Source organism: Myiozetetes cayanensis, unplaced genomic scaffold (assembly GCF_022539395.1).
Source record: "Myiozetetes cayanensis isolate MyiCay16 unplaced genomic scaffold, myiCay2020 scf17, whole genome shotgun sequence".
Classification (NCBI taxonomy): domain Eukaryota; kingdom Metazoa; phylum Chordata; class Aves; order Passeriformes; family Tyrannidae; genus Myiozetetes; species Myiozetetes cayanensis.
The window spans coordinates 11,718,472-11,744,351 of NW_026087378.1; the positions used below are offsets into that span (position 1 = coordinate 11,718,472).

Genomic DNA, 25,880 nt, shown 5'->3' on the forward strand with positions numbered 1-25,880 from the left:
GAGGAGCCACCAGTGCGGGTCGGTGCCACAACCGGCCATGACGTGGTGGTGCTGCTGTGAAGTGACGTCACAACTACAACATCAAAATGACGTCGCACGATGATGTCATCATTACGGTGACGTCACGCCGGGGCGGGGCCGAGCTGCCCCCATTCCCACTGCGGTCCTTCGCCGCCCTCCCTTATCTAGCGGGCTGCAGGTCCCGCCCCCGCAGCTCGATTGGCTGAGCTCCGCCGGCGGAGGGCCGCGATTGGTCGGCGCCGCTGTCAGTCAGCGGGCGCGCCGTGCGGAGCGCCGTGCGGCCATTGTGGCCGGGGCAGCGGGAGGCGGCGGCCGCGGCCGGGGCCGCTCCGAGCCAGGTGAGGGGGCGGCCGTGAGGGGCGGCGGGGCTGGGGCCGGGGCGGGACGAGCCCTGCGGCGGCCGCAGCTTCACCCGCGGGCCCCGCCCGCCGCGGCGCGGGCACAGCCGGGGCGCCCCACGGGCCGCTGCCCGGGCCCGGCCGCGCCGGAGGGGCGCGGGGGAGCGGCGGGGCCGGGCCGGGCCCTCCGTCCTGCCCCGCGCCGCTCCGGGAGCCGCCCGCCCTCCGCCCGCTCCCCTCTCGCTCCGTGCCCGGAGCCGGGAGGGTGGAGGGAGCGGGACCGGGGGCTGCGGGTCCCGCTCGGTGCGGCCGGGGCGAGCCGGGGCTTTGGAGGCGAAGCAGCTCCTCGGCAGAAGTTTTAAGGAAAGACGTGGGAAAGCCGCTCTCGCTCGGTTCTCGCAGAAACAGCGGAATGGGTTCCGGCACGTTTAAAGTTTTTCTTCCCTTCCCACCAACTTGCCTTGGCGGAGCGCTGGGGTGCGTGCGGGGTCTGCCTGCAGCGTGTGTGTAACAGCTGGGCGATGCCGTGACAGGTAACATCTTTGCTTGCTCGGTAGCGATTTGGGTTGCTGAAAGAGGAAGGTCGGCTTTTCCAAGAGCTGACAGCTACAGAGAACCTCTAAACTCTGCTGTAATCCCTTGGCATTACTCAGCGGCTGCCTTGTTACGCTTTCGGTTTGTGACGGGCTGTTCAGGGGGTGTGAGTAGGGGAGTAGGATTTGCAGTCGGACTCCTACCTGTTGGTGTGTGTTCCTGTAAAGATTAAAAAAAGAGCTCAACACTGTTGGGTGGTAGTAGTTAAAAAGGCAAAGCTGAATTTGAAGTGCATTTGCAAAGGTGGATGAGAGAGTAGGAGGAGATTCTCTGCACTAATGTGTATGTCTGAAATAGTATGTGTCCTGATGCATCCGAGAAACTTGCAGCCCAAGTAGAAATTAGGACTCATCTTATGGAGAGGTGCTTAGCAGGGTGAATTGCTAAGGGTGTCAGAATACATAAAACTTGTGTGTTCTGATGCCTCATTCCCTCTTTGGGTCTTGTCTAAAGAGCTTATCCAGATCTCTAAGTGATTTTTAAAAGTTGGCTTCATGCAGGCAAGGATCCTAAAAGGGAGAATTTCTCTGGTTCAGAATAATTTAATTTTTCTGGATTTTTTTTGTATCTCTTATAGACAAGTGTTTCATGAACCCCTGAAGATCTCAGGCACAGCACAGTTCTTGGGTAACAAACAGGCTGATAACCTGCAACTTGATACCCAGCTTATGCAAAATCTCTGCCTTTTTGGTTTTATCTGTAAGTCTTTTCAGAGGGAGGATCTTGACCTTCCAGCTGTACCTCTCTTCCAGTAATGAAGATGCACTGGAAGTGCCACGGCTGCTCAGGGACTGTTTGTCAAAAAATTTGGTACCTCAGAGTCCATAGCTTTGATGTAGTAAAGAGGTTGGAAAAAGAGTGGGGTTTTTCCTGGGATGTACAAGGAAAGGCTGGGAGCACCTCTTAAGGCATCACTTTGGTCTCATTTTGGTGTGAGCTGGCTGGAACTGCATCTGAGTGCTCCTAAAATTATTTTGTAGGGGATGTAATTCTCTTCCTCCTTCCCCCTGTTACTGCTGGGACAGAGGCAGGAAGGTGGTAGCTCACATTTTGCCTCTGCTGGTCCTTTCTCCTCTGTTTTTTAGTGAAGCTACTAAGGGGAAATGCCAAGTAAACTGAGTGTCTAAATTGCTGTTGGAGATGACCCAGTTGAACATCTGCTTCTTAAAATGCTGCATAGATTTTGAGAAACTAGAAGGTAAAAGGGAATCCAGACATTTCTTGAGAATCTCTTTAAGACTAACTACTAGCAGTGTGATTTTAAACTCAGTCTTTATTAGGACTTGTAGGTCTTCAACTGGTTTTATTGCAGATTCCTTGCAGTTCATCTTCTGGCTTAAAACATGGAAAAGATGTTGCTCCCTCCTACGTGCACTGAGGAAGAGACAGGTCCAAATTCTAGTTCTTGAAGCCACCGAATTTAATTTGTGTGGCTTTGTGCCCTTCTAGGGTGAGTGTCTAGGTTGCTCTTGAGGCTTTTCTGTTTTGCATTGGCTCACAAACATTCTGGGGGGCCGGTGACCAGAGGGGGCTGAGCTGCTCTTTCTGTAGCTGAACCAGACCACACAGGACACAGCTGCTCTCATTTCCTGTTCCAAGGAACTCTTGCCTGTGCAAATCACTCCAGGCTCTAATGACACTGTCTGTCACGGTGACTGCAAAATTAAAAATGGGAGAATTTGTTGGAGACCTCTTTAGTAATTACTGAGGTTATTTCCTCATAAGGTTTGGAAGAGGGATGGAAGCCCAGGAAGGCTGGCAGTCTGTGCTCTCCTTACTGTAGCACTTCAGAGCTAAAGAGGTTTAGTCCATTACTGTGCTCTCTGATGTAATTACGTCCCTCTAATTCGTTCCTGACAGATGGATATAACTTGTTCTCTTTTGTGGCAGGAAAGTCTCTTCCAAACTGGAGCACAAAACTGTAACTCTGCATCACTGTAAGGGCACAAACTGAGAGCACAGGGGGTGTTACGGTGTGTGTAAGGTGGGAGGGAGAGTGTTGGGATAGGCCTGGATCAGGGAAGGGTTGTCTGGCAGGAGGCAGAGCCCCCCTTGGAATTTCCTACTGGACTGGGTTGAAAGGGATGCTGGTGAAACTGCAGCAGCCACAGGGATTTGGGAGGGCAGTTTTGTTTCAAACCTGTTTTGCAGTTTTAATCAAGTCTTTTATTAAAACCCAGTTTCCTTCTGTCCATGGTCTCCATGGATTTCTGCTGTCGCTTTTATCTGCGTTCTCACTGTTTGAAAAAACCCTAATTTTTATTTTTCCTTTTTGTAATACAGAAATTAATACAGTTCTAGCACCTAGTAGTAATTCCAAGTTATGGAGTAGCCTTCAAGGAGTAGAGAGTTGTTGGATTGGAGTGCTTTTGTTTGTTTTTACTTGGCTGCTTTTTGGTTTATAGATTGGATTTTGAGCATGGATTTCCCTAAAGCTGTGAAGGCTCTAATTGCTGTCTGTCTGCAAGTATTTTTTCATTAGCAGTAGTAATACAAGAAACTGAAAGAATGTTTGTTTAATGGTGTGCTGTTGAAAAATTCATATGTATTAAAATATGTATAATACATTTTCCATCTGGTCTGCCTGAAAATTAGTGAGAAATTGAAACATCTGTTGCCTTTCTTTTTCTTTAAGATCTTGAACACTTCACCAGGTCCTGGAGAGAGAAAACTACATGACACTACACCATGACTGACAGTAAATGTGATAGTCAGTTTTACAGTGTTCAAGTTGCAGATTCAACATTCACTGTGTTAAAACGTTACCAGCAATTGAAGCCCATAGGATCAGGGGCACAGGGCATTGTTTGGTGAGTAACAAGTACTTTATTTAAACTTAAAAAGCTGTATTTCTGTAACAGAATTGTAATGTATTCCTAATAGAGGCACCAGAATGCAAATACTGATGATAAATTCTCTTGCTACAGAGTTGTGGATTAAATAAATTCTAAACCAACTTCTAGCTGTAGTTCACGTGCAAACCTGGTTTTTTTGTTTTGTTTTTAGGGAAAATCAATGTAACTGCATAAATTAAAACGGTCAATTAATTTCTTCCCTTCTCATTAACCACTCTGTTTCTGTTTCTGGTTCTCCCATCCCCTTGTAGTTATGATATTGCAGTGTAAGGTTGGGGTCTTTCAGCAATCCACTCTGCACAACTCGGTTCCAGCCCAGATATTTGTTGGGCCAAACTTACTTGGTAACAGCAGAAATGTTTGTTGATGGTGGGTTTTTAATTCCAAACGCAGGGGAACAAACAGATGCACTCAGGAACTCTCTGATATTGAACTTAATCACAACACATGGTGGGCTGTTCGTGCTTTAAATCCAGCCTGCAGTTTGTCTTCATCTATGAGATCTGCAGAATAACTGTGATGACTCATGTATTGTGAACAACTCCTTCTACAGCACCTGCCCCTGTCATCTTGCCCTTTTCATACACATTATAAGTTGTATGAGTGGGAAAACAGTGGATTTTTGGTGAGAGCGTGCCTTTATTTTTAGATTATTTAGACACCCCTGTTGCCCTGCTAATAGGTGAAAAATAAGCCAAATGAGAACACCATATTTCATTCTTCTTCAGTGGGGTGAGTTCTGGGGGGACACGCATCCTAGACCCTGGTCGTTAGTGTTTGGGTAAGATTTAATGTAGTGCTGGCATTTTCCAGGTGTAAATGTTCTCAGAGTTATGCTTGTTTTAGAGGGCATGCAGGAATTTCAGGGTGCTTGTAAACTTCTCTCTTTTCGTTAGAAGTAGTGGATTTGTAAACCAAATTACTTCCACTAGGTCTCTGCTTCAGAATGAAGCTCAGGTAGTGTTAAGGTCAATATTTTGGGAGGAGCAAGGAATGATTTGATTTATTGACTTGTTTTGAAACTACTTGATCTATGAAGTAGCAGAGTGAAACAGGGTGTAAAATGTTCATCTTCCTGTGAAATACCTCAAGTTGAAGAAGGTGCAAAATCTGAATTTCCTCTTACAGTACACAAGGGAAAGAAACAAAATACTAGGAGGTAAAATGTAGAAAACTCAGTGTAAGATGAGTGCTATCCTGCCATGTTTGTCTGGAAAAATTGTCAAGTCATTAATGTGAGGTGATGCTTTTTTATCATCCAGTGTTTAACAGAAAAAGCAGAAAAATTGTTTCTGGAGTTCTGTGTCTGGATTTCATTTCTTCTACGAGAAATTTTTAATACCACTTTAATGTCACTTCAGCTAGGAGAGGTCCAAATTTGCTTTTTTTTCCCCCCAAAAATGTTAATGGGAAACTCCATTCTAATTGCTTCTGTGAAGTTTTATCTTCGATATTAAAATGTAAGGAAAATAAGTGTTTTTGAGAACACATGCTTAGGAAAAAACAGTAAATGAGAGCTCTAGGAAGCTCACACAGTTTTTTACCATTTTTTTTTTTAAATTCTACCAGTCTGGTTTTATTTCTTCCTCTTGGATTATGCAGGTAGCAGGCAGCTGTGGTTTTTCTTTTTCTTCCTTTTCTTAATCTCCAAAATAAGAGGTTCAGGTGACATTCTTCATATGTTCTCAGAACATACACCTGATTTATCAGATCACAGAGGGCACTTCCCTTAAAATTGCTCCTCAGTCCACTGCTGCCCTGTGATTGACACCAAATTCATGCAGACCCTGCTGGTTACTGATTTAATAGTAATTTGCAGGTATAGTCAATAGCATATGAAAGTCATTAAACATTTAAGTCATTAGCATATAACCCCCTTAATTTATATATAGCATCTCTTGGGTGAAGTGAACACTGAAACATCAGTGCTTTCATATTTGGGAGGAAAATAATTTCTCAACTGCCTGGCCAGTTGCCTTCCTCCCACTTTGTGTTTTCTTTTGTACAGACATAAAGGCTTTAAATCTCAGAGTGATTCTGGCTTTGAATAAAGACTTCTGCACTTCACAGAACTGAGCTGAAATAAATACCAGCAGGTCTTTGGTGCAAGTGGCACGTTGGTTCCCATTTGGGACGTGTCATTTGGGGCCTGGCTCCAAGAAAACACGATTATCTCATGCTGGAGCTCTGCTTCGTGGTGGGGCTTTTTCCAGGAGGGAAAGCAGTGACTTTGTGCTGGTGAATTTGATATAATTTGAGTATTGTTGTTGTCACAGGGGAGCTGTAATTTCTGTAGGGGTGCTACTGTGTGATGCTCCTTTTTAATTCTGGTGTTGTACGTACCGGGATGAGGTAGGAAAGGAGCTCCCAAAGAGCTTAAATGTGCTTGGAAAATATGTGAATGAGAATTCTTTCCTACCCTATGAAAGAAACATTAAATGGATGTAGAGCAATGTGAGAATCCTTGTTTAAAACTGGAACTATTTAAAAGCTGGAACTCCTGAGTAGCATGTGCTATGAATTCACGTATATTTTGCCAAATAGTCTATGTGTAAAAAATTGAGAATAGCCCCTTTAATCTTGTTCTCTTGATACAGATTATTTAGCTTTTGATTCTTACAGCTATTAGAGCAAGTTTACACTCTGACCTCAAACTGCAGAGGGAAGGGACAATCACAGCTGAAAAATAGGATAAAATTTATGGTAATGTTCAATTTTAAACCCTTGTATTGCTCCCTTCAATCTGAGTTTTCCGTATTTCTCAATTCAATGGATTTTTTTTTTTTTCCCCAAAAAAGCAGATGATGAAGGTAATTTTCTACTAGGCACCACAATTTTCTATCATTGCAAACTATCCACAGAAAGGAGAGTATTGATGCCTGCAGATGGGATCACAGGGACATGGTGGTGACTCTCCTTTAGCAAAGAGAAATTTCTACTGCAAATACTAAATGATTGTCAGTCAGCAAAAGTGTCCAAAAATATGCCAAATACACAGATTAGGCAATTGGAATGCTTCTTGATTTCAAATAAGCCTGAAATATTTTTAGATCTTGCAGTTTTGAATGTGAGTCTTGAGTCAGCAGATTCGCTCTAAAGACAGAAAGGAGAGCAGGAAGACTTCTGATGAACGTCAGTGCCTTCTGTTTGACCTATTTGTATTTATTAAAGGCTGCGTAGGTTTTAAAGGCTGTGTAGTTTTTAAAGGTTGTTTGTTTTCTGAATCAAAACTAGATGAAGTTAGTGCAACGCAGGTTAGTGGATATGCTTTGCCTCAGCTCTTGATTTCTTTCCTCACTCCTGCCTCCCTTTTGCCCCCTCCTCTCCCTCAAACAGACTTCAACTTGTTTGTCTTTGAACACTTCTAGTGCTGCCTTTGATACAGTCCTTGGAATCAATGTTGCTGTGAAGAAGCTGAGTCGTCCTTTTCAGAACCAAACCCACGCAAAAAGGGCCTACAGAGAGCTCGTTCTTTTAAAATGCGTCAATCACAAAAATGTAAGTTGGCCTTTGTATTTCTCTGCCTCAGTTACTGTCACTTGTCAGGGAAGCTCTGGGTTTGCTCTCTCACTTGCTGCTGGTAACCAAAGGACTGGAAAAATAGTGAAGGACTGCAGAGATTTGCTGTGGGTAGGGCAGTTCTGCACGGTGTATGGTTAAGTTTTTGGGTGAGCTGTTTGGGGGTGAAGTGCCATGGGGAGGAGGGTTTTGCTGTGTGAGCTGGCCTTGCTCTGTTGCATCTCCCTTTTTAGGTTTTACTGCAGCAAAGCTTATTTAGCAGTGGGATGGTTTGGGGGTTTGGCCCTTGTGACTGCACTGTAGTTAAATCTTCTGAGCTTGGGTGATATTTTTGTTAAATACAGCGTTTAACTGATGGGGTTTGCAGAGGTGCAGCACTGTCTGACAATTAATTGATAAACAAAAGGGAAATACCATGGCCAGCACTTGTGAATTTTAAAGTCTTTGAACCTTCTAAAATAAGCCTTGATGTCAGTAATTCCAGTGTTCAGGTACAAGAATATAGATTTATGTGACTGCTGTGTTCTGGTACTAACACGAACTAGAAACATTGCTGGTCACTGAAGCAGTGCAGTCAGGTCTCAAACTTTCAGGAATAATTAGCCTTTCAGGGTTGATTTTTAAGGAAGCTTTTGGTGTAGCAGAATGAAAGCAAGGTGGTTATTAAGGATGGCAGTACAGTAATTTTAGCAGTTCTGGAAATAGTACATCATAATCTAAGTTTAATGGGATGGCGTGGGGCACCTCTGTGCACGTGGTGTTGGACAGCCTTGGCTAAAATTCCTTGCACAACATGTGATTTAAAATAAGAGATTATTATTTATGGGGGAAAAAAATGGGTTATATTTCAGGCACTGGGGAGGGAAATAGAAAGTGTCATATAACTTTAAAAAAAAAAAAGATGATTTTTTTTCCTGTCTTGGTTCCTTTGGCACACATGCTGCAGTTTAGAACTATTTCTGAATTGGCAGTTTTTCAGCATATGTGAATTAACTGCAGCCAAGTAACATTCAAATTGTATATAGTAACAGTGTGCACTTGATTTTTGAATAGTAACTTCTGTGATAGTGGAGTTTTGTGTGAATTAAGCAGAGATTTCTCCTAATGTTTGTTTTTATTTTACAGATAATTAGTTTATTAAATGTATTTACACCACAGAAGTCACTAGAAGAATTTCAGGATGTGTAAGTAATAGATTTATGTTCTAATTTTCTCTGACAAATACTGACCTAAGCACTGGAGCTGCATTTCCAGTATCCTCCAGACTTCATGCCTTGAAAGTCCAGGGTAGCTAAAAGTTGAAGTGGAAAATAATAAAATAAAAAAGGATATTTGCCTTTTATTCATCTGTCTGCCATACTTTGCTGCTTGTATCTGGTTTGTTTGTGTGGTCCTTCAGCTACAGGGATCACCTCAGGAGAGTAACTTGGTCTGGATAACCTGAGAGCATTTTGTTGCTGTACCAATCACTTCAGCACAACAGTGTTTTTTACCTCAGTTAAAAACTGAATATATTTCTTTTTTATTCAAGCAATCTCAGTTGGTTTAGAAGGGATTCATGGCCATTTGATTGGTGGGATATTCCTGTAGGTTCCAGGGAATATGCTGTTATGGTTTGTGAATGGGCTTCCTGAGTAAATGAGGGAGTGTGTGTGTCTCAGGTGGGTAAGCTGATGATGCTTTAACTTGAAAACTATTCCATGATTCTTAGTTTTTACTGTGCTTATCTTAATTTTCTTTTTAATGTTTTAGATTAAAATACAGTGAAAGGGAGCATTTACATTGCAATCTCTGCATCAACTTGAGTCAGTCGTAGCTTTTCATGCTGCATCAAGTCATAATTATTCTGTGTATTGCTGTTTATAAAACCAGTGGAATTTTACTGTCTTGTGATGGACTATTCAACATTTAATTTTCAATAGACTATTTGAATAGATAATTTAATTTTGTAACTGGTCATGCATGGACTTTTATTATCATTAACTTCTTTGACAGGTTAGGCAAAGCAGTTAACTTTATTAAACATCTCTTATGCTGAGCTTAAACCTCACGTGAGAAGACTTGGGGTTTCCTTAATGCTTTCTTTCCTTGTGCTTTAGGTATTTGGTTATGGAGCTGATGGATGCAAATCTGTGCCAGGTTATTCACATGGAATTGGATCATGAAAGGATGTCCTATCTGCTTTACCAAATGCTATGTGGTATCAAGCATCTCCACTCAGCTGGTATCATCCACAGAGTAGGTAGTAGTAGATCATTAACAATCCTCTTTGTGAACACAGTTGTTATGAAGCAGGGAGGAAGGGAAGGGGTTGCATAAATAAGCAGATCCACCAGAGCAGGGAAATGGCAGTTGTTAGTAACGAGAATTTTTGGTTTATATTGGCTGTGGAGGGTGTGTGTGTGTGTGTGTTATTCTGAATGTTGATCCTTCCTTAACTGGAGTAATTTCTTGTTAGGATTTGAAACCCAGCAACATAGTAGTAAAATCAGATTGTACCCTAAAAATCCTTGATTTTGGACTGGCAAGAACAGCATGTACTAACTTTATGATGACTCCATATGTAGTAACACGGTATTACAGAGCACCAGAGGTTATCCTTGGAATGGGATATAAGGAGAATGGTAAGTTGCTGGAGGAATGCTTTAAATCTTCTGTCTAAAGCATGTCTCTCTTGGAACATAACTTTGGAAGGAGGAGGGAGGGCTGGTTTCCCCTGTCGTGTCTAAATGGTGGTATTGGAAGTAACAAAAAATTACACTGTAATAATTTTGGGGAATTTAATAGTTTTTTGTTCTCTGTGCCTTTCTGCATTTAACATATGCTGCTTCCTCTCCCCTGCTATTGTTGTTATCTTTTCATGTGTTCACCTATTATCTTTTTGCCATTTTTTTATTCTCCAAAAACCTTTTGAGACACTTGATTCTGGCTGACCTTAAACCAACCCCCCAACACTGAAAAAATCATTATATAAATAATAAACCCTCTAATCAATATGATTTTCTTCTGAAGCATTTTCTTTTGACAGTGTGTCCCCTTTTGCCTCTCTGATTATTAAAAACTGCTGCAGATCCCTTCATAAACCATGTCTTACACTCTCTTAAATTTGCACAGCACTCAAAGAGGCTGTGTGTTGTATTATTAAAAATCAACACGGCTATAATATGAATGTTGAACATTCAGCCAACAAAATTATTGTCAGGGAAATCTTTGCATTTTTGCATTATTGGGGGTTTTACCTGCTCATTTTTACTGGCACTGGATTTGCATGTTAGTACATCATTTTGCTTTCTCAGAGGGGCTTGGGGATACCATGGGGTTTGTGTACATGTAATTTTGGCTGTGAAAAACAAAGGGACCTTGCTTGGGCCCTTGGTAATGACAGAAACACTTTAATTAATGCACAATGTCATACAGGAAGTGCTGATGTGGATCAAAACTTTAGTAGAGGCTGTTCTGGTTGGGACAGAAATAAATTGTCTGCAGGGCTGTAGGAATACAGGGTGAGCTTACAAATAAATAATTGTGGTATTTAAAAAAAAAAAAATCTCTTTAATCTTTTGTCCTTGTTGCACCTAACATGTGCTAGTGGATATCTGGTCTGTTGGGTGCATTATGGCAGAAATGGTCCTCCATAAAGTCCTGTTCCCAGGAAGAGATTGTATCCTTCTTCACAGTCATTTCACAGGTGGAAACGCTGATTGCATTTTACAAAACGCTCGTAACAAAATTTAGGAACAGTCAGCTGGTGTTGATATGATTGAAAATTCGTGTGAGCAGTTTTGGTTTTCCACATTGTCGTGTTTTATTGTAGATGCTTAGATGGTTTTGTTTGTTTTTCCTCACTTTTGTTCATGGTACTTCATGGTTTGATCATTTCACTTTTATTTTCAGTCGATATCTGGTCAGTTGGGTGCATCATGGGAGAATTGGTGAAAGGTTGTGTGATATTCCAAGGCACTGATCGTATCCTTCCCTAGTCATCCCTGAATCCCATTCCACTTCCAACAGACACAATTATTTTGATCTGTATAAAAGCATAAACAGTATTTTCAATAATATGTTGTCATAGATCCACTGTACTATTTGAAATTAGTGTCATTAACCAAATTGTTGAGCTTTCCATTTTATTTTCTCAGTAGACTGTATTTAATGTAACGTTCAGTGGTTGAATTCATAGAATATATATTAAAAGCTTCAGCTTTTGTGGTTTAAAAAAGGATACAGTTAGGTTTAAAACCCAGAAAATATATTTACTGCTTTTTTTGCTCTAGTTCTTTGTAGATCAGTGTTATAAGCAAAAGCCTACAAAGTTACTTTTTACTGTGCATGGGTTTTGCTTACTATTTGTTTGAACAGTAGACTAATTTTGTTTATTACACAATTTTTTGAGTTTCAATCAGATTTTTTTCTTGCTTATTAGTGCTTGCTGGGCAAAGGTGTCCTAATGGCAAGCACACTGCATGAGATGTTTTTTTTTTTAATCCTGTTATTTAATACAAAAAGAAAAGCTTTCTTTATGGAGTGGTTTTTTTTTTTCCTCATTCTTATGAAAATTTGATTTTGGGCTTATTTTTTCTATAAGATTGTTATTCTTCCATTTCTTCCTCCAATATTTTTGATCAAGATTTCATAAAGTCGTAGAATCAAAGAAGGGTTTGGGGTGGAAGGGACACCTTCCACTATCCCAGAGTTGCTTCAAACCCCGTCCATCCTGGCCTTGGACACTTCCAGGGATGGGGCAGCCACAGCTTCTCTGGGCAACCTGTCTTGATAAAATTCTGTTTTCTTGTACAGTAAGAAATTCACTGTATTAAAAACAAACTTTCATATTTATATAATTTTAGGCCTTAGAGATTGGAAAATTCAATAATACATCGCTGGATCACAAGCAAGTGTTCACACTGTATTAAGTGAACAGAAGTGATCATTAATAAAGATGCTATTTGTTGATTTTGATTATGTTTTAAAATATTTCGCTTAGAAACAAAATTTAAAACATTTGAGTTGGTTACCAAGTTGCCATTGTAAAAACTGAAGGAAAATCAATTTTGTCCTTTATAGGTAATCTCATATAAAATACTAATATTGTAGGAACAAACATTCAAAATTGTTCAGTCAATAAATGTAATCCAGGCAACAAAATCAAACCACAGCTCTCAGTTGTGGCTGTGGGTCTCATGTGGCTCCTTGTGCTCCAGGTTTTTAAAGCAAGTATAATATTTTTGTTCACCAGCAAGAAGCAGTTGAGTCCACCACTAAAAATATCAAGTACCTGTTCACAGGTACCCACATATCTTGTAGAGGAGGACTTCCAGTTGTAATGCTAAATTTCATGACACTAATCTTCAGCAGTTGATCATGCATTATTTAGTAATACAAATGATTAATGTTAAATAAGTCCTTTTTTTCTTTTCCTACCTTTCTTCCTTTCTATACTTATTATTATTTTACCTTTTGAAGCCTTCAGACCAACCTAACACAATTCTTCATGTATGTTATGTGTCTTTCACCTGCATGTTGTTAGCATGGGCTATTTCAATTTATTCATGAATAAATGAAGGAAATTTTGTGCGGAATTGTTGAACAAGTTACCACTTGTGATTCCCTCAGGGTAACTGAAGCTCCACCAGTCTATGTTTCAAGGGTTCTCCTACCCTGGAATGGAAGTGCTTAGCCATGTTCACAGGGATTTTTGCTCCTTGTAAGAGTTTCAGTTTTCTTTAATGTGGAATACTGACAACTCTTTGTGTCGTTGAAGCTTTCTGAGGTTTTGTTTGTTTGTTTTCAAGTTAAATTTTAAAATGTGTTAGTATTTGGGGATATGGAGGATGGAGTCAAATTCAGCATATTTTCCAAGTGCTGTGCCCTTGACTATCTTCAAGAAAACTTACCCTTAGAGTCAGTAATTTGTATTTTCCCAGATGGCAGATGGGGATTTCTGGGATAGTTGCAGCAGTGCTCTGGGTGGAATGAAATGCTCTGCGTTGCCAGGGTGATGGATGCACAGAACCTGCTCCTCACTGGAGCTGTGGAGGCCTCAGTGACTGCAAAGGAGAAATGTAGGAAAACCAGGCAGGATACCTAAGGGGAAATAATGGAAAAATGTGGCAGCACCAGAGTGTTTTTAATGCTCTTCCTGCCCACGTGGTGAAGGAAAAACTAATTGTCTGACTGATGAAAAAACGTGAGGGATGTTCATGCTGTCTTGGGAAAAGTCATGCTTTGCTGTGATTGGAATAAAGACTCTGTTCTCGGCTTCTTTTCTTCCAGAGTCCCAAAAAATTGACAAATACACTTGTCATGGCTTAAACTGCTGGTTACTTTTGACCCTGAAGTCACTGGAATGGGAAGGGTGGTTTTGTCATTCAGGGCTTGCTCTGGCTGCTTTACACTGAAGTCCCTCATGGGTTTCTGATAAGAGGTTTGTTTTATTTTAAATCCATCCTATATTTAGAATTTTTTTCCAACTTTCACCATCTGTAAAGCACTTTGAAACAGTCCAGCTGAAACATTGGTTTTTGCTGGATTTTACCTCTAAATTGGATAGGTTGTTAAGTTTTCTACCCTCCCCTCAGTGCTCTGAGACCTCAATAGACTGGACTCTAATTTGATTACCTCACTAACCAGGCTACTGTTACTCAAAAGAAAAACATCTTCTTGAATCTAGACTGGTGGACATCTCACAAAAATCAGTTTCTCAGCCAGGAACAAAATTTCCTTATATATGTCAATTTTCTTTGTCTGTGCTTTGTTTTTAGCATGAGAGTTAACAATATTCACTTCTTAATTTTGATTTTAGTAACAGCTTTTCCATTGGAATGCACTCAATAAGCAAATAAAATTTTCAATCTTTATATCAGAAGTCTAAAGTCTTAGCATTAAACAGTGACAATACATATCTCGGCACAATAAAAGCACCTCAGTGTTTTTTAAATACATCTTAATTCAAAGTACAGCGTATTTGTTGTTCTGTTGCATAATCTGTCTGTGAGAATGGATAGGTTGAAGTGCTAGGTTATGAATTGAGCTATGAATGCTTGCAAGGTCAGTGAACAGGCTCAGCTGGAACTGCACATTCTTTTTATCAGGAAAAACTCTAAAGTATAAATCAGAGTAGACTTAAATACCAGGAATATTAATGCAGTGGCTTTTTGGTGTGATAAATGAGCTTTGTTACCCCAAGTGGGCTGGTTCAGAGCAGGCTCTGATATTGCTGTCTGGGGAAAATTCCTTCACTTGACAGAGGGAGAAGGGACAGCCCTGAAGAAACACGAGGCACAATTTCAGCTTCTGGTTTGTAAATACTATTCCTCTGAGATATTTAAATTTGGGATTTAAGAACAGAGTAATATGTGAGTATTACCATGGCTTGATACACTTAAAAAAAAAAAAAAAAGAACCTGCTAAAACCCTACAGGAATTTGGATTTGCTGTTCAGAACTTCCTCTGAACCTTTTCTAAAATTGGAAAAAACCCATGAAAACAACAACCAAAAACCCCCAACCAACCAAAAAAAAAACCCAACCAGCCCTGCCACCAAATGCTACAACCTAAAGCTTAATTTCCCAAGAACACAGACAGAAAATTAATTTCTTTGGATGGGATCTATTTGTGCTTTAGGGGGTTTTTGTGTATTTTTCCCTACCTTCACGTGGCACTTCAGAAGATTACACAGCAGCCTTTCTTTTCTTTTCTGTCCTTAGAGTTGTTTTGCTGTGGATACAATTGCCAAATAAAGCTTCTTTTGGACTCCAAAAAAGTATTGCTTTTAATACTAACCAATAAGATAATAATTAGGAGGAGATACCTAAGCATCATATATTGTGCAGCACCTCCAGCCTGCCCTTCAGATTACAAAATCTGATTTTTTTTTTTTTTTTTCAAAGTAGCTTTTTGCATGGCAGCTCAGGATACAGCTGGTGCTAGAAGGAAGTTCAAATTTATGTCCTTTGTTCCAGTTTTCACTAACTCTTCAGATTTTGTAAGTGCTATTTTTGTATAGTGCGGACTTCAAATCCTTCAGCTGATTTTCCTAAAGATCTGGTGCAGATATTGATCAGTGGAATAAAGTTATTGAACAATTAGGAACACCATCAGCAGAGTTCATGAAGAAACTGCAGCCTACAGTGAGGAATTATGTAGAAAACAGGCCGAAATATCCTGGTATTAAATTTGAGGAGCTCTTCCCAGACTGGATATTTCCATCAGAATCTGATCGTGACAAGTTAAAAAGTAAGGCGAGTTTTTTTTTTTTACTCTCTTTTTATTTTTACTGATGTTAATTTAAAATGTCTGCAGCACCCCCAATTTAAAAACCTAATATAAAATGTTTATTGGTATCAACATTAGAAGCTGTATACCTTGTGTTTATTTCTTTTATGACAAGTTCTGGAATCTTAGTAGTAGTTGCTAAATACAATTTCCCCATCCCCAGGATTCTGTTTAATTCTCTTAATTTTAATCCATTGAATAATGTCTGTCACTTAATGTTCTCCTAAGGCAACACTTGTTATAGAGGTTATTGCTGATTATCTTTCTGTAGTTGTTGTGTGCATAGAGCTCATTTTGGCTATAATTTGACCTCATATAATTACTGAGAAAATGAAAAAAAAAACACAAACCCAATCCACTTTATTATATTCTCTAGACCAGAAATAAAATCTGTTACTGTGCATGTCCCCTGTGTCAGACATTAAACTCTACAGCTCTTTTACGTGTGTTTTCTTTTCACCTTTATTTTCTAGCCAGCCAAGCTAGAGATTTATTGTCAAAAATGCTTGTAGTAGATCCAGACAAGAGAATTTCTGTAGATGAAGCCTTACGTCATCCTTATATTACTGTCTGGTATGATCCAGCTGAAGCAGAAGCTGTAAGTTTGCCATTAAAATAAATTTTTAAGATATCAGGTTAATAACTTTAAAAAAAAATACCTTTAGTTTTAGTCAAGAGCATGCTTTGAACCCCTTCGTTAAGTCATCACACATAAAGCCTTCAGATCAACGTTGAAAAGGGTTGTTGGTATTTCCATTTACTTCACAAAAAGAGGTGCCTTTTTGGTGGCAATCCAGGGCTGTTTGAAACAGGGACTTGCTCTAAGGCCCCTACAAAGCCTTACAATGAGTTTAATTTGAGTTGATGCTTTTAAACAGCCTTTTGGTGGGAGGCAGGACTTCAAAGCAAATTCTGGAGTTGTAAAATTGAGGTATAGGGAATAAACTGCCAACAATGAAGGAAACAAAATGCTCAAAAAAGTTGTAATTTGTACATTTTTTAGTTGTGACTGGGTGTGTTAACCTGATGCAGTAGGCACAATGTAGACTTTTCTTTTCTTTGTAGCCTCCACCTCAAATCTATGATGCACAATTGGAAGAAAGAGAACATGCAATTGAAGAGTGGAAAGGTGAGAAGTGAGCATGTCAAATGACATTTATTGTAATATCTTGTGTTATTAATGTGTGGCTCACAGTACCCATGTGCTGGATTGTGTAACTGGGGGGAACCCACTATTCCAAATAAGCAGTACTGCCTGTGGCAGCAGGAAAAGAAATCAATGATGGAAACATGTTCTGTGTGGTGTAAATACATATATAGGTGTGTCTGTGTTCATATATACATGTAACATTTTGAAGTCTGGTTAACAGAAAGCTGCATTTTCTTTTTTTTTTTCTTCCCTTTTTATTATTCTTAAGTGTTTGTAATCTATATATTTTTTTCCTTGATAGGGAATTCTCTGAAAAAAAAAATGGCTTTTCTCAGTGTGCATTATTTAAGCCATATCTCTTGTCAATATTTACTAGCTCATTTGGTCTAGAAGTCTTAAATTGCAGAGGAGTTCTTTGGTGTGTGTTTGTTTTTCCTCTCTTTGCTTACTTATTGACCAACTAGGTTAAACTGTTGACCTAAACAAAAGAATAAACAGCACTGTGGTATTGAAATCAGTTCCACCTTATAGTTTTAGTCAAAAACATTGAATGTTGAGGCAGTTGAAATTTGAAACATCTGCCATCACAAGACCAAGGGTTATAGACACACTTGCTGACTACTTTGAGAGCTGCTTGTGCTTTTGTAAAACAGCTTTATAGATTTCAGATGTTGATTCTGGCTTATATAGACATACATTATCCTTAGGGCCTGCACAGGTAGGTGCACTTCAAATTATCTTTGATTACTGCAGGGTAGAAAATTAAATGGATTGGCCAAACCTAATTGAATCCATTTGTAAATGTTGTTACTCAGATTTAAAGAGGTCTTAATCTATTTAGATATCGTTACTCTTAGTTACGTTAAGACTATGGGTACATACACAAGCTTCTGTGATTTAAGTTACAGCTCTGATTTTGCTGTTGTTGTTTAGGTGCCTGTATCCTAAGTTATCCTTGATTAGTAAATGAGGGGTTTAATGCAATATTTTAACTGTTTACCCTCCGTAAAAATCTCCAAGCTTTCCTCAGTACATCCACGGAGATTGTTCTTTAAGAATAGAGATGTTTGTGTATGGCTTTGTTATCAAAGTAAAATATCCATGGGGGTTTTAATTAAAATCAGATTTTTAAATCCAAACCTGTAGAATTCTCTTATAATTGCTGTAGGCCTTTAAAAAAAAAGAGGGAAAATAAATATATCTACAGTTGTACTTCCAGGCACACCCTTAGCTGTTTCCTTGGACTTTGATATATGTGTGAATTATACACAAATCCTGTGTGTTCTTACAGTGTTTTTTCTGCCTCTTCTCTCTTTCCCTCCCGCCCTTCTCATAAGAATTAATATACAAAGAAGTTATGGATTGGGAAGAAAGGAGCAAGAATGGTGTGGTAAAAGATCAGCCCTCAGGTTAGTCATTGTTTCAGTAGTTCTGTAACTCACACTCAGTGCTGACCTGTGGCACTGGTGAATGAAGAGATCCTGCTTGATAACCCAGGTAGGCAAAATTTTGTTGTTTAGGACTCTTGAGACTGATTTGCCTTTGGAGGCCTCTGTGCTCCAGTTTTTAATTGTTATGAACTTGTAGGAAAGCTTCAGTAGTGTTGTGTGTCCTGTTCCCTGAGCTGCCTTCTCCCCAAAGGGCTCAGTCCTCAGATGAAATGATGGGTACCGTGTTATATCACCTGGTGCACAGGTAACTTTTATGTTGGCTCTGCAGGAACCCCTTCCATGCAGGGTTAAACAGCATTAGGGCTCCTCCAGAGCAGCTAATAGTGCAAGATGTTAATGCCCATGATTGAATCCGTGATGTTTGCTGCTGTTCTCGTAGCTCAGTGATTAGAATGTTGTGCTGTCCTTAATAACAGTATCTGTTGGATTTCTTGGCACTCAGGTCACTATTCACACTATACACTGTTAGTTTTTGTTCCCCTTCCTCCACAGAAAGGGAGAAAAATAAAAATCTCTTAAAGGTCACCTCAGCTTTTGAGTGCTCTGGACCTTAGTGCTTGCTTTTCCACTCTTTAATAATTTCTTGATTTCCTAAGGATTTCCGTGGGGCCAGTGCTGCTCCAAGCCCAGGACGGTGCTTCTTTGTGTCTGCAATATTGTCTCGCCTCAGATTTTATTATGTTTGGTTTTCTTAGCACAGATGCAGCAGTGAACAGCAACACCAGCCCTTCCCAGTCATCGTCTATCAATGACATTTCATCCATGTCAACAGAGCAAACCTTGGCCTCAGACACAGACAGCAGCCTCGATGCCTTGACAGGACCCCTCGAAGGATGTCGATGATCAGCTGTGATTGCAGACCTGACTTTGGGGAAAAAAAAAAAAAATAGCTCTTGTTTCCATTGGGCCTGAATTGCTTGTAAGTTAATGGAACCAAGTAGAAAAAACTCCATGTTCTGCATGTTCTGCTGAAGTAATGCCTGTTTTTTTTACTCAGTTGTTATGAAATTGCCTGCTTAATGTTGTAGAATGAAAGCAAATCAATGTCTAAAGAACAAAAAAAAAGTTGAATTTAGACACTATTATAGGCTTTTCTTTGTTTCAGCCTATTTCAGGTGAGCAGTTACAATAGGCCTTTAGTCAATAACTCCTCTCCAGTGGGTTCATCAATCTTCAGTCCCCACTGGCAGGCTTCTGTGACACAGTGGTTGTTTACATTTTAGTACAGTATTGCTCATTAATAGGTTTCTTGAATGTATAACCTCTATGAAAGTTTGTTTTAGTGTGTGACTGTGGCAGTTTGCTTTATTTAACTGGAGTGTTGTATGTAAGTGTGAGCTCACATGTTGAATGCTCTCAGTTCTGTCTTTAAAGGGCACTCCTTCTTCCACATAGCACTTTTTTTTTTTTTTTCAATTGAGCCCTTTCCATCTTCCCTTTCCAACTGCTCTATCTTCTTGTTGAAGAGATAAATGTGAAGTTTGAAGAATATAGCCACGACTTTGTATTTCACCTGTGAGTATGTGTCTCGTAACTTCTTCAGGTTTTTTAATGTGGATGGAAGATACAGTGGCTTAAATAAATCTGGAGGAAGGATGAGTGACTTTTCTGTGGAGCAGCACCTGTTTGGAGGAGGAGAGTGTGCTAAAATGTTCTGCATTTTCTAGCTTGTGATACTGGTCCTTTAACAAACATAAGCAGAGAAGGAAATGTTATCTATGATGCTCTTCATTCACTGCAAGCTCTGATAAAAGGAGAGATGAATTGGAGAGACTTGCAGCCTGAAAAAGCTGCATAAATAGTTTCCATTTTTTTAATGGGTCCACTCTATCTATCGAGTAATTAAAAGAAATAAAAATACCGTAGTTTTGAGTCACTTGTAAATGTAAGTATTCAGTTAAGAGAGCTCAGCTCTGTTAAACCTCTCTATTTGTCCAGGGGAAGGAAATCATCCTTAATACATGTTTTCTAAATACAGTGTCAGAGAAGAGGAGGAGGTAATTTGCTGCTTCAGTTCAGACTCACCAATACAGTTTTCAGAATCAGGTGACACAACCATTGCCTGTTACATTGCACAATCTTCAATTAGTTAAGGTGTTTGCAGCAGAGTAGGGCTCAACTTGCTTGATGGCACACCCTTGTGAGTTTGTGCATGTTCACTTTGGAGTGCCCAGGTGTGACATGTTGCTAAAGGGTCCCTTGTGTGCATGTGTGTGACTCACCTATAGAGCTGTGAGAGATGTGCAGGATGAGGTAAAACACCACTTTCTTAAAGGCACTGTCTTTAGCTGTCGATCCAGATACTCTCGACTTGAATGTATAAATAGAACTTGTAAAATATACTGGCCCAGGCAGCCACTGCATTACTGACATATTTCTCTTGTAAAAGAAAGTTATGCATTGTTCCTGAGTAGGAAAGCAGCACTTTCTCCTTATGCAAATGTTGCTTTTATATTAAAATTTTACCCCTTTTTAATGGCTTAATTCGCCAAGGCAAAAAGATGAAGGTTTTACTGTCCCAGAAGGTTAAAAGAAATAAAAATTAAGAAAGCAGTTAATGTTAACTTCAGAATTGCTATCTGGAACCTCTAGTTTTTAAAATTCTATTTGATTGAATGGTAGGATATTGGAGCTTGGATTTTTTCTTATTGTTTGGTTTTAAACCTATGGATAACTTAATTTTATCTGTGGATACTGACAGTATATGTGAAGGATTTTTAGTGCGTTTTTGTCACTGGAGAAACATTTAAAAATACCCATTTACCATATAGCAGAACAGTACAAGTTGTGTTCTTTTGCATCTTTTTTTTTTTTTTTTTGGCCCTTGTTATTTGTGTGAGTTAAAATTACTGAAGACACCTGTTCACAATGAACACGAGTGATTCATTATGGAAGTCATCTATTGGATTTCATTTTTCAAGACTTAACAGATTTTTCAAGTGAAGTTGTACTGTGCTGTCTTCATTTTAACACTTAAGAGCTTTAGAAGACTTAACAAAGATTTATTTCTTTTTCCTCTCGTGTTTGGATGTTTGAATTTTTCCTTTTGGACTTGGGCTGCTCAGAACAACAGGAGGTTGGACCAGATGACCTCCGGGTCTCTTCCAACCTAAATTATTCTGTGATTCAAATTGCCTTTTAATGTTTTTAACACAACTGTCCTATCTCCATGATTTGTACTGGTATCTGACCTTCTCCTAGTACATACTGTTAGCTTGACTATGTACTCTTAGAACAAAAAAACCAAACAACCCTGAGATTAACTGAGTTTATTTGTAAATCGTCTTGCAGGAAAAGCTGTCTTATACCTAATTTTTTAATGTCCTCTTGCTGTGGCGTACATTGAAGCTTTAGAATTTGACAGAATGCCTTCGAAACATGCATGAAATGTCCGTGAATATTGTGGATTTTGAATCCAGGTTTAATTCGAAACCCGGTTGCAAATGCACATCGATCTCCAGGAGGGCTGATGTGCAGATGCCGCTCACACAAAGCCGTGCAGGGTAGGTGCATTCTGCAGCTCCCAGGCCGCTCCAGGGTGCATGTGGAGGCTCCAAATGCCCTGCATGCAGCTTCTGTGCGTGCCTCTGTGCTCCTGACTGCAGAGGAAATGCATTGCCACACTTGTGGAATGGTTGTCAGCGCCACGGGAATCCTCACTGACGGAAAGCGAAATGCAACGTGACTTGGCAGGGGTTTAAAAATTCAGAGGGTTTGGTGTGCAATATAATCACTTGTGTTCCTAATACTAAAAATCACGTGTGTAAAGTGATGCAATTGACCGTTTTTTTTTTCTTGCACTTTGGCATTTATAAATATTTATATGTATTTAAAGATTAAGAATGTGTGTGTATACATATATCTTAAGGAAACTTCTCAGTTTTGTAAACATGAATGTTACTTTCCTTTGAGAGACTTTTGTATAGTGTTAACACTACTGCAGTATACAAGTTAAGAAATATGACTAAAATAAGTGGTGGTCAACATAGATACAATCTGTAATCTTAACTGCTCACCTGAAAAAGAGAGGGATCTATGGCTGTCAATCAGATATTTTACCAGAAACATGTCAAATATATGAACACTGAGTAGCTGAATGGCATTGCAGAAATGGAGTATGTTTTAAACAGTTCATTTCATCTGTGCTCATATCATTTTTCCTCAAAAAAAAAACCCTTAGAAAGGGAAGCTTGGTGTTTTTACAATCTGGGTAAGCAGCCTGTAAGTGTGCTTTGAGGAAATACGGTGATATGACAAGTGTAGGTTTTTACTGAAAAAGGCAAGAAATGAATGTCAAAATTAAGGCTTTGTCTGCATGGATAATACAGACTGAACTAGTCTAAGGGCTGGAAACTACTGTTTGCAAACAACCTTTGAAGTTTTGTAATGTTTCCAGTAAGGGTTTGTGTTTTCTTGTCAAAATAACGAAAAACTCAACCTTAGCTAGAAATCAACTGGTTGGTTGGGGTGTTTCCCAAGCTGTTAGGAACCAGAGGGCTCTTGACTTCTTTTTACATCCTAACAGAGCATATACATGTTTATTCAAAATTAATTAAAAGGAAAAAAAAATTCCATATGTTTAATTTTTCTTTCTTAAAGGAAGGACCTTTAAATGCTAAATCGGTTTCCTTAAAATTATAACTTTATGGATGAAGCAAGATTTAGACATTTAAATACCGCTGACATCCAGAGTCTCCAAGAGCTGGGTGGGTGACCCTTGTGTTGTCAGAAGGGCCACCCTGCAGTCAGGATCAGTGGGGAGGTCAGAGGTTGAAGTGCAGACAAATGTTTGTGGTGCTGTCGGGGTCGGTCTCGCAGCAATGCAGTGAGGGGGGGAAGTGCTGAACACCTTTTGTCTGTCTATTCTACATAAGTCATATGGGTTCTACCAGGGCTTGATGCTAAACCTTAGTGATGCCACCTGCTGGGATCCAAATTCTTTCCTGGGGGGCGTGGTGTGTCATTCCTGCTCAGAGCTGGTTTTGATCCAGGGACACCTGCACCCAGATGCAGAATTTGGAGTTGAGTTCCTATGGATGAATCTAATGGTTTCTTTGCTTTTCCAGAGTGTCTTTGATAATTTTTTTTTTTTTGACTATTTTTTTAACATGTTGAAATATGACAGGAAAAGTGTATTCTGTCTCATTATTTTACATTTTTTTAGTTTGTCTCTTACATGAGTGGCAGTGATGTTCTCAAAGCTTGTTACACAACTTACCAAACGAGTTTTGTTTTTTGCCCACTCTGCATGCTAAAAATGTCTGGAGCTAAACTAATGTTTTAAGTAAACCATCTTTTCTCATATTAGTTTTGGAGGAAAGTGGAGAGATAACTATTGTTACTGTTTGTCTTCTATAAAGTGAATATTTTTGTAGCTAAAATTTCAGTTGTTGGATTTCAATCCCACAGTGTTGCTTTGTGGATATAAATTCACCTGGGTCCGCTATTTCAAACAGAATATGTATAACAAGTCCAGCATAAAATTAAACCAATAAAATGCACTCTTCTGCAGTTTGTTGTTGAAAACATGGCAAATCATTTTGGTCCAAGAATTCAAAACAAAATGGAGAAAGTACATTTAACTATTTAAGGTTATTCCTTGATGCTGCTGCTTATTTTTTTGAAAAGGTGCTTGCAGTTTTGCACAAAAAGAAATCAACTTTATTAATTGCTGGGTTTGAAGCACTTTAGGATTCTTCTAAATACAACCAGTATATGGCATAAAAAGGAATGACATAGCATGTTTAATGTGCTTAAATTTTGGTTGCCATCTTTGCTGTTTTGATAGGTTTGATCAGCATGTTTCTTTAAATCTGTTTTCAGAGATTTGAAATCAGAATTTTTTTGAATTTTTTTTTTATGGGCTGAAATTTAGCACATGGTAAGAGATCATTGGAGAAATATCCTGTAACTGGGTGACTCGATCAGCAGTGTGAATACCTGACCATCTGTTTGATAAAGACACAACAAAGACACAGCAATGTCTGTTCCTACAGCAGGGTCAGCTGGCTAGGATTCTTTTTATAAAGAAAAAAAACCTTTTTCATAACTTTTTGGCTATGCATCATAAAGTAGCTGGATGTGCTGAGGGTAAGGCCAGAGCATGTGCTTTGTGGGACTGCACTGCAGCAGATGCTCCGTGAGCACCACAGGGAGACGCTGCCCCTGCTCTAAAATACTCAGCCCAAGCCCTGATGTTTTCTGGGGTGTCCCTCAGCAGGTACCCGTGTTTTTGTTTCCCAGGCTGGGTCTGTAGCTCAGCTCTCCTGGGGTAACAAAAGCAGAGGAGAAAGGAATCAGGCACCAAGAGCATTTGATGTTTGTTGCAGATCACAGAGCTCCTCAGTACCCCGAGAGCATTTGCTGTTGTCTCATCTTCTGATGGGGAGAAACTTTTTTTGAAAACCCAAGTTGTGTCACGAGCTTTTCTATGAATTCAGATGCTTGAATTGGTGCTAATTTTTTAAAAGAAAATGTAACAGATGGTTAGCAGTGTATTTGTCTGTTTTTGATACCTATATTTTCTTACCTGGTGGCAAGCCAAACTTTATAAATGACTGATGTGCGTTTTCAGCTTCATCAGATTCCCAGATTTTCCTGAAGTAAAATGTTTAATCTTCCATGGTAGCTGCTGCTTCTTTGGAGCTTTCAGGTGTTTTATACACTAATAAAATGAACACAATTAGAACAGACAGCAATACCAAACTATCCCTTTCTTTAAATCACATGTTGTGGTTCCCCAGGTGGTTTTAGCAGTTTAGTGTGATCAAGATGCCTAATTAAGAGCAAACCAGAGATACCTGTGTGCAGTTAACTCAGTGCAGTGAAGCCTTACCTGGTTGTTAAGATAATTTATAAAAGATTATACAAATCTTCATCTATTTTAAAGAGGGAATAACAAGTAGAAATCATTAACTGTTTTTGTACAGATTAAAATGTTAATTCTAGAGAATATATTCTTTAGTGTACGCCAGAACACGTGCAATTAAAGAGTATAATAGGCTCATTGAGTGATTTGTTATCAAATCCACTTTTATCCAATAAATCAAAATAAACCCCCTCCAAAACTTAGTTGTTTGAAAATTTTCTTTTGAAATGCCTTCAAGTTTAACTCTTAACCCTGGCAATCCTTTGTTGCTTTGGTCCTCTTTCCCACCTTCTGTTTACCAAACGTCACAAAAAGTAGCATCAAGCCCTATCCCTTGTTACAGTGTTCTGATTTCATGGCCTTAATATTAGTTGCAGTATGGTGTGTAATTTCAGAGGAAAAATGTGCTTTGAAGTCTAATTCTATAGATCCACGTGGCCTCTTCTGCCTATGAAATTAGGCTTTGATTGTCTCATTCTCGATGCTTGTGCAATAGGAACATGTTCCTCTCAATGCAGTGGCTCTTCTGTCTGATGCTGGACTTTGTTTTTAGGATGACTAGAAAGTGGTTTTTTTGGCATTTTTTTTTTTTTTTTATGGACAGCAGTCAAGCTTCCTTGGTTTTTTGGACTGATACTCTTTAGGAAACTAGAATTTCATAAGGAAAACTGTCAATAACTAGTTCTGTAGTTCTAGTTAAAAGCCTTGTTCTGAAGCTTTTTTTGGTTTCTTTTTCTCCTTTCCAAAAATCTTATGGTAAAACAGTACTAAAGCCACTGTAAAATGACAAATAAATATGTATACCTAAAA

The 25,880-nt window shown here is 39.3% G+C and overlaps 1 protein-coding gene across 5 annotated transcripts; it reads left to right on the plus strand.

Moving 5' to 3' along the window:
• The first annotated feature begins 236 nt into the window (after positions 1-236).
• MAPK9 (mitogen-activated protein kinase 9) lies at positions 237-25,880 on the plus strand. Of its 5 annotated transcripts, none has more exons than XM_050312392.1 (12): positions 237-359; positions 3,589-3,763; positions 7,177-7,306; positions 8,453-8,511; positions 9,427-9,565; positions 9,786-9,951; positions 10,917-10,988; positions 15,380-15,562; positions 16,075-16,199; positions 16,667-16,730; positions 18,089-18,160; positions 18,903-25,880. In XM_050312392.1, the coding sequence occupies exons 2-12, from the start codon at positions 3,642-3,644 to the stop codon at positions 19,043-19,045; spliced, it is 1,275 nt and encodes a 424-aa protein (XP_050168349.1). In that variant the 5' UTR covers positions 237-359; positions 3,589-3,641; the 3' UTR covers positions 19,046-25,880. The 5 variants fall into 5 exon arrangements, with proteins under 5 accessions (XP_050168349.1, XP_050168350.1, XP_050168351.1 ...); XM_050312393.1 differs by lacking the exon at positions 237-359 and adding an exon at positions 684-892; XM_050312394.1 differs by lacking the exons at positions 237-359; positions 10,917-10,988 and adding exons at positions 943-2,403; positions 11,222-11,293 and having other exon boundaries at positions 18,898-25,880.

Coding starts and splice junctions, on each gene's coding strand:
- MAPK9 (XM_050312392.1), top strand. CDS start 3,642: ATGACTGACAGTAAATGTGATAGTCAGTTTTACAGTGTTCAAGTTGCA. Junction 3,764..7,176: donor GGGGCACAGGGCATTGTTTG/GTGAGTAACAAG, acceptor GAACACTTCTAG/TGCTGCCTTTGATACAGTCC. Junction 7,307..8,452: donor AATGCGTCAATCACAAAAAT/GTAAGTTGGCCT, acceptor TTTATTTTACAG/ATAATTAGTTTATTAAATGT.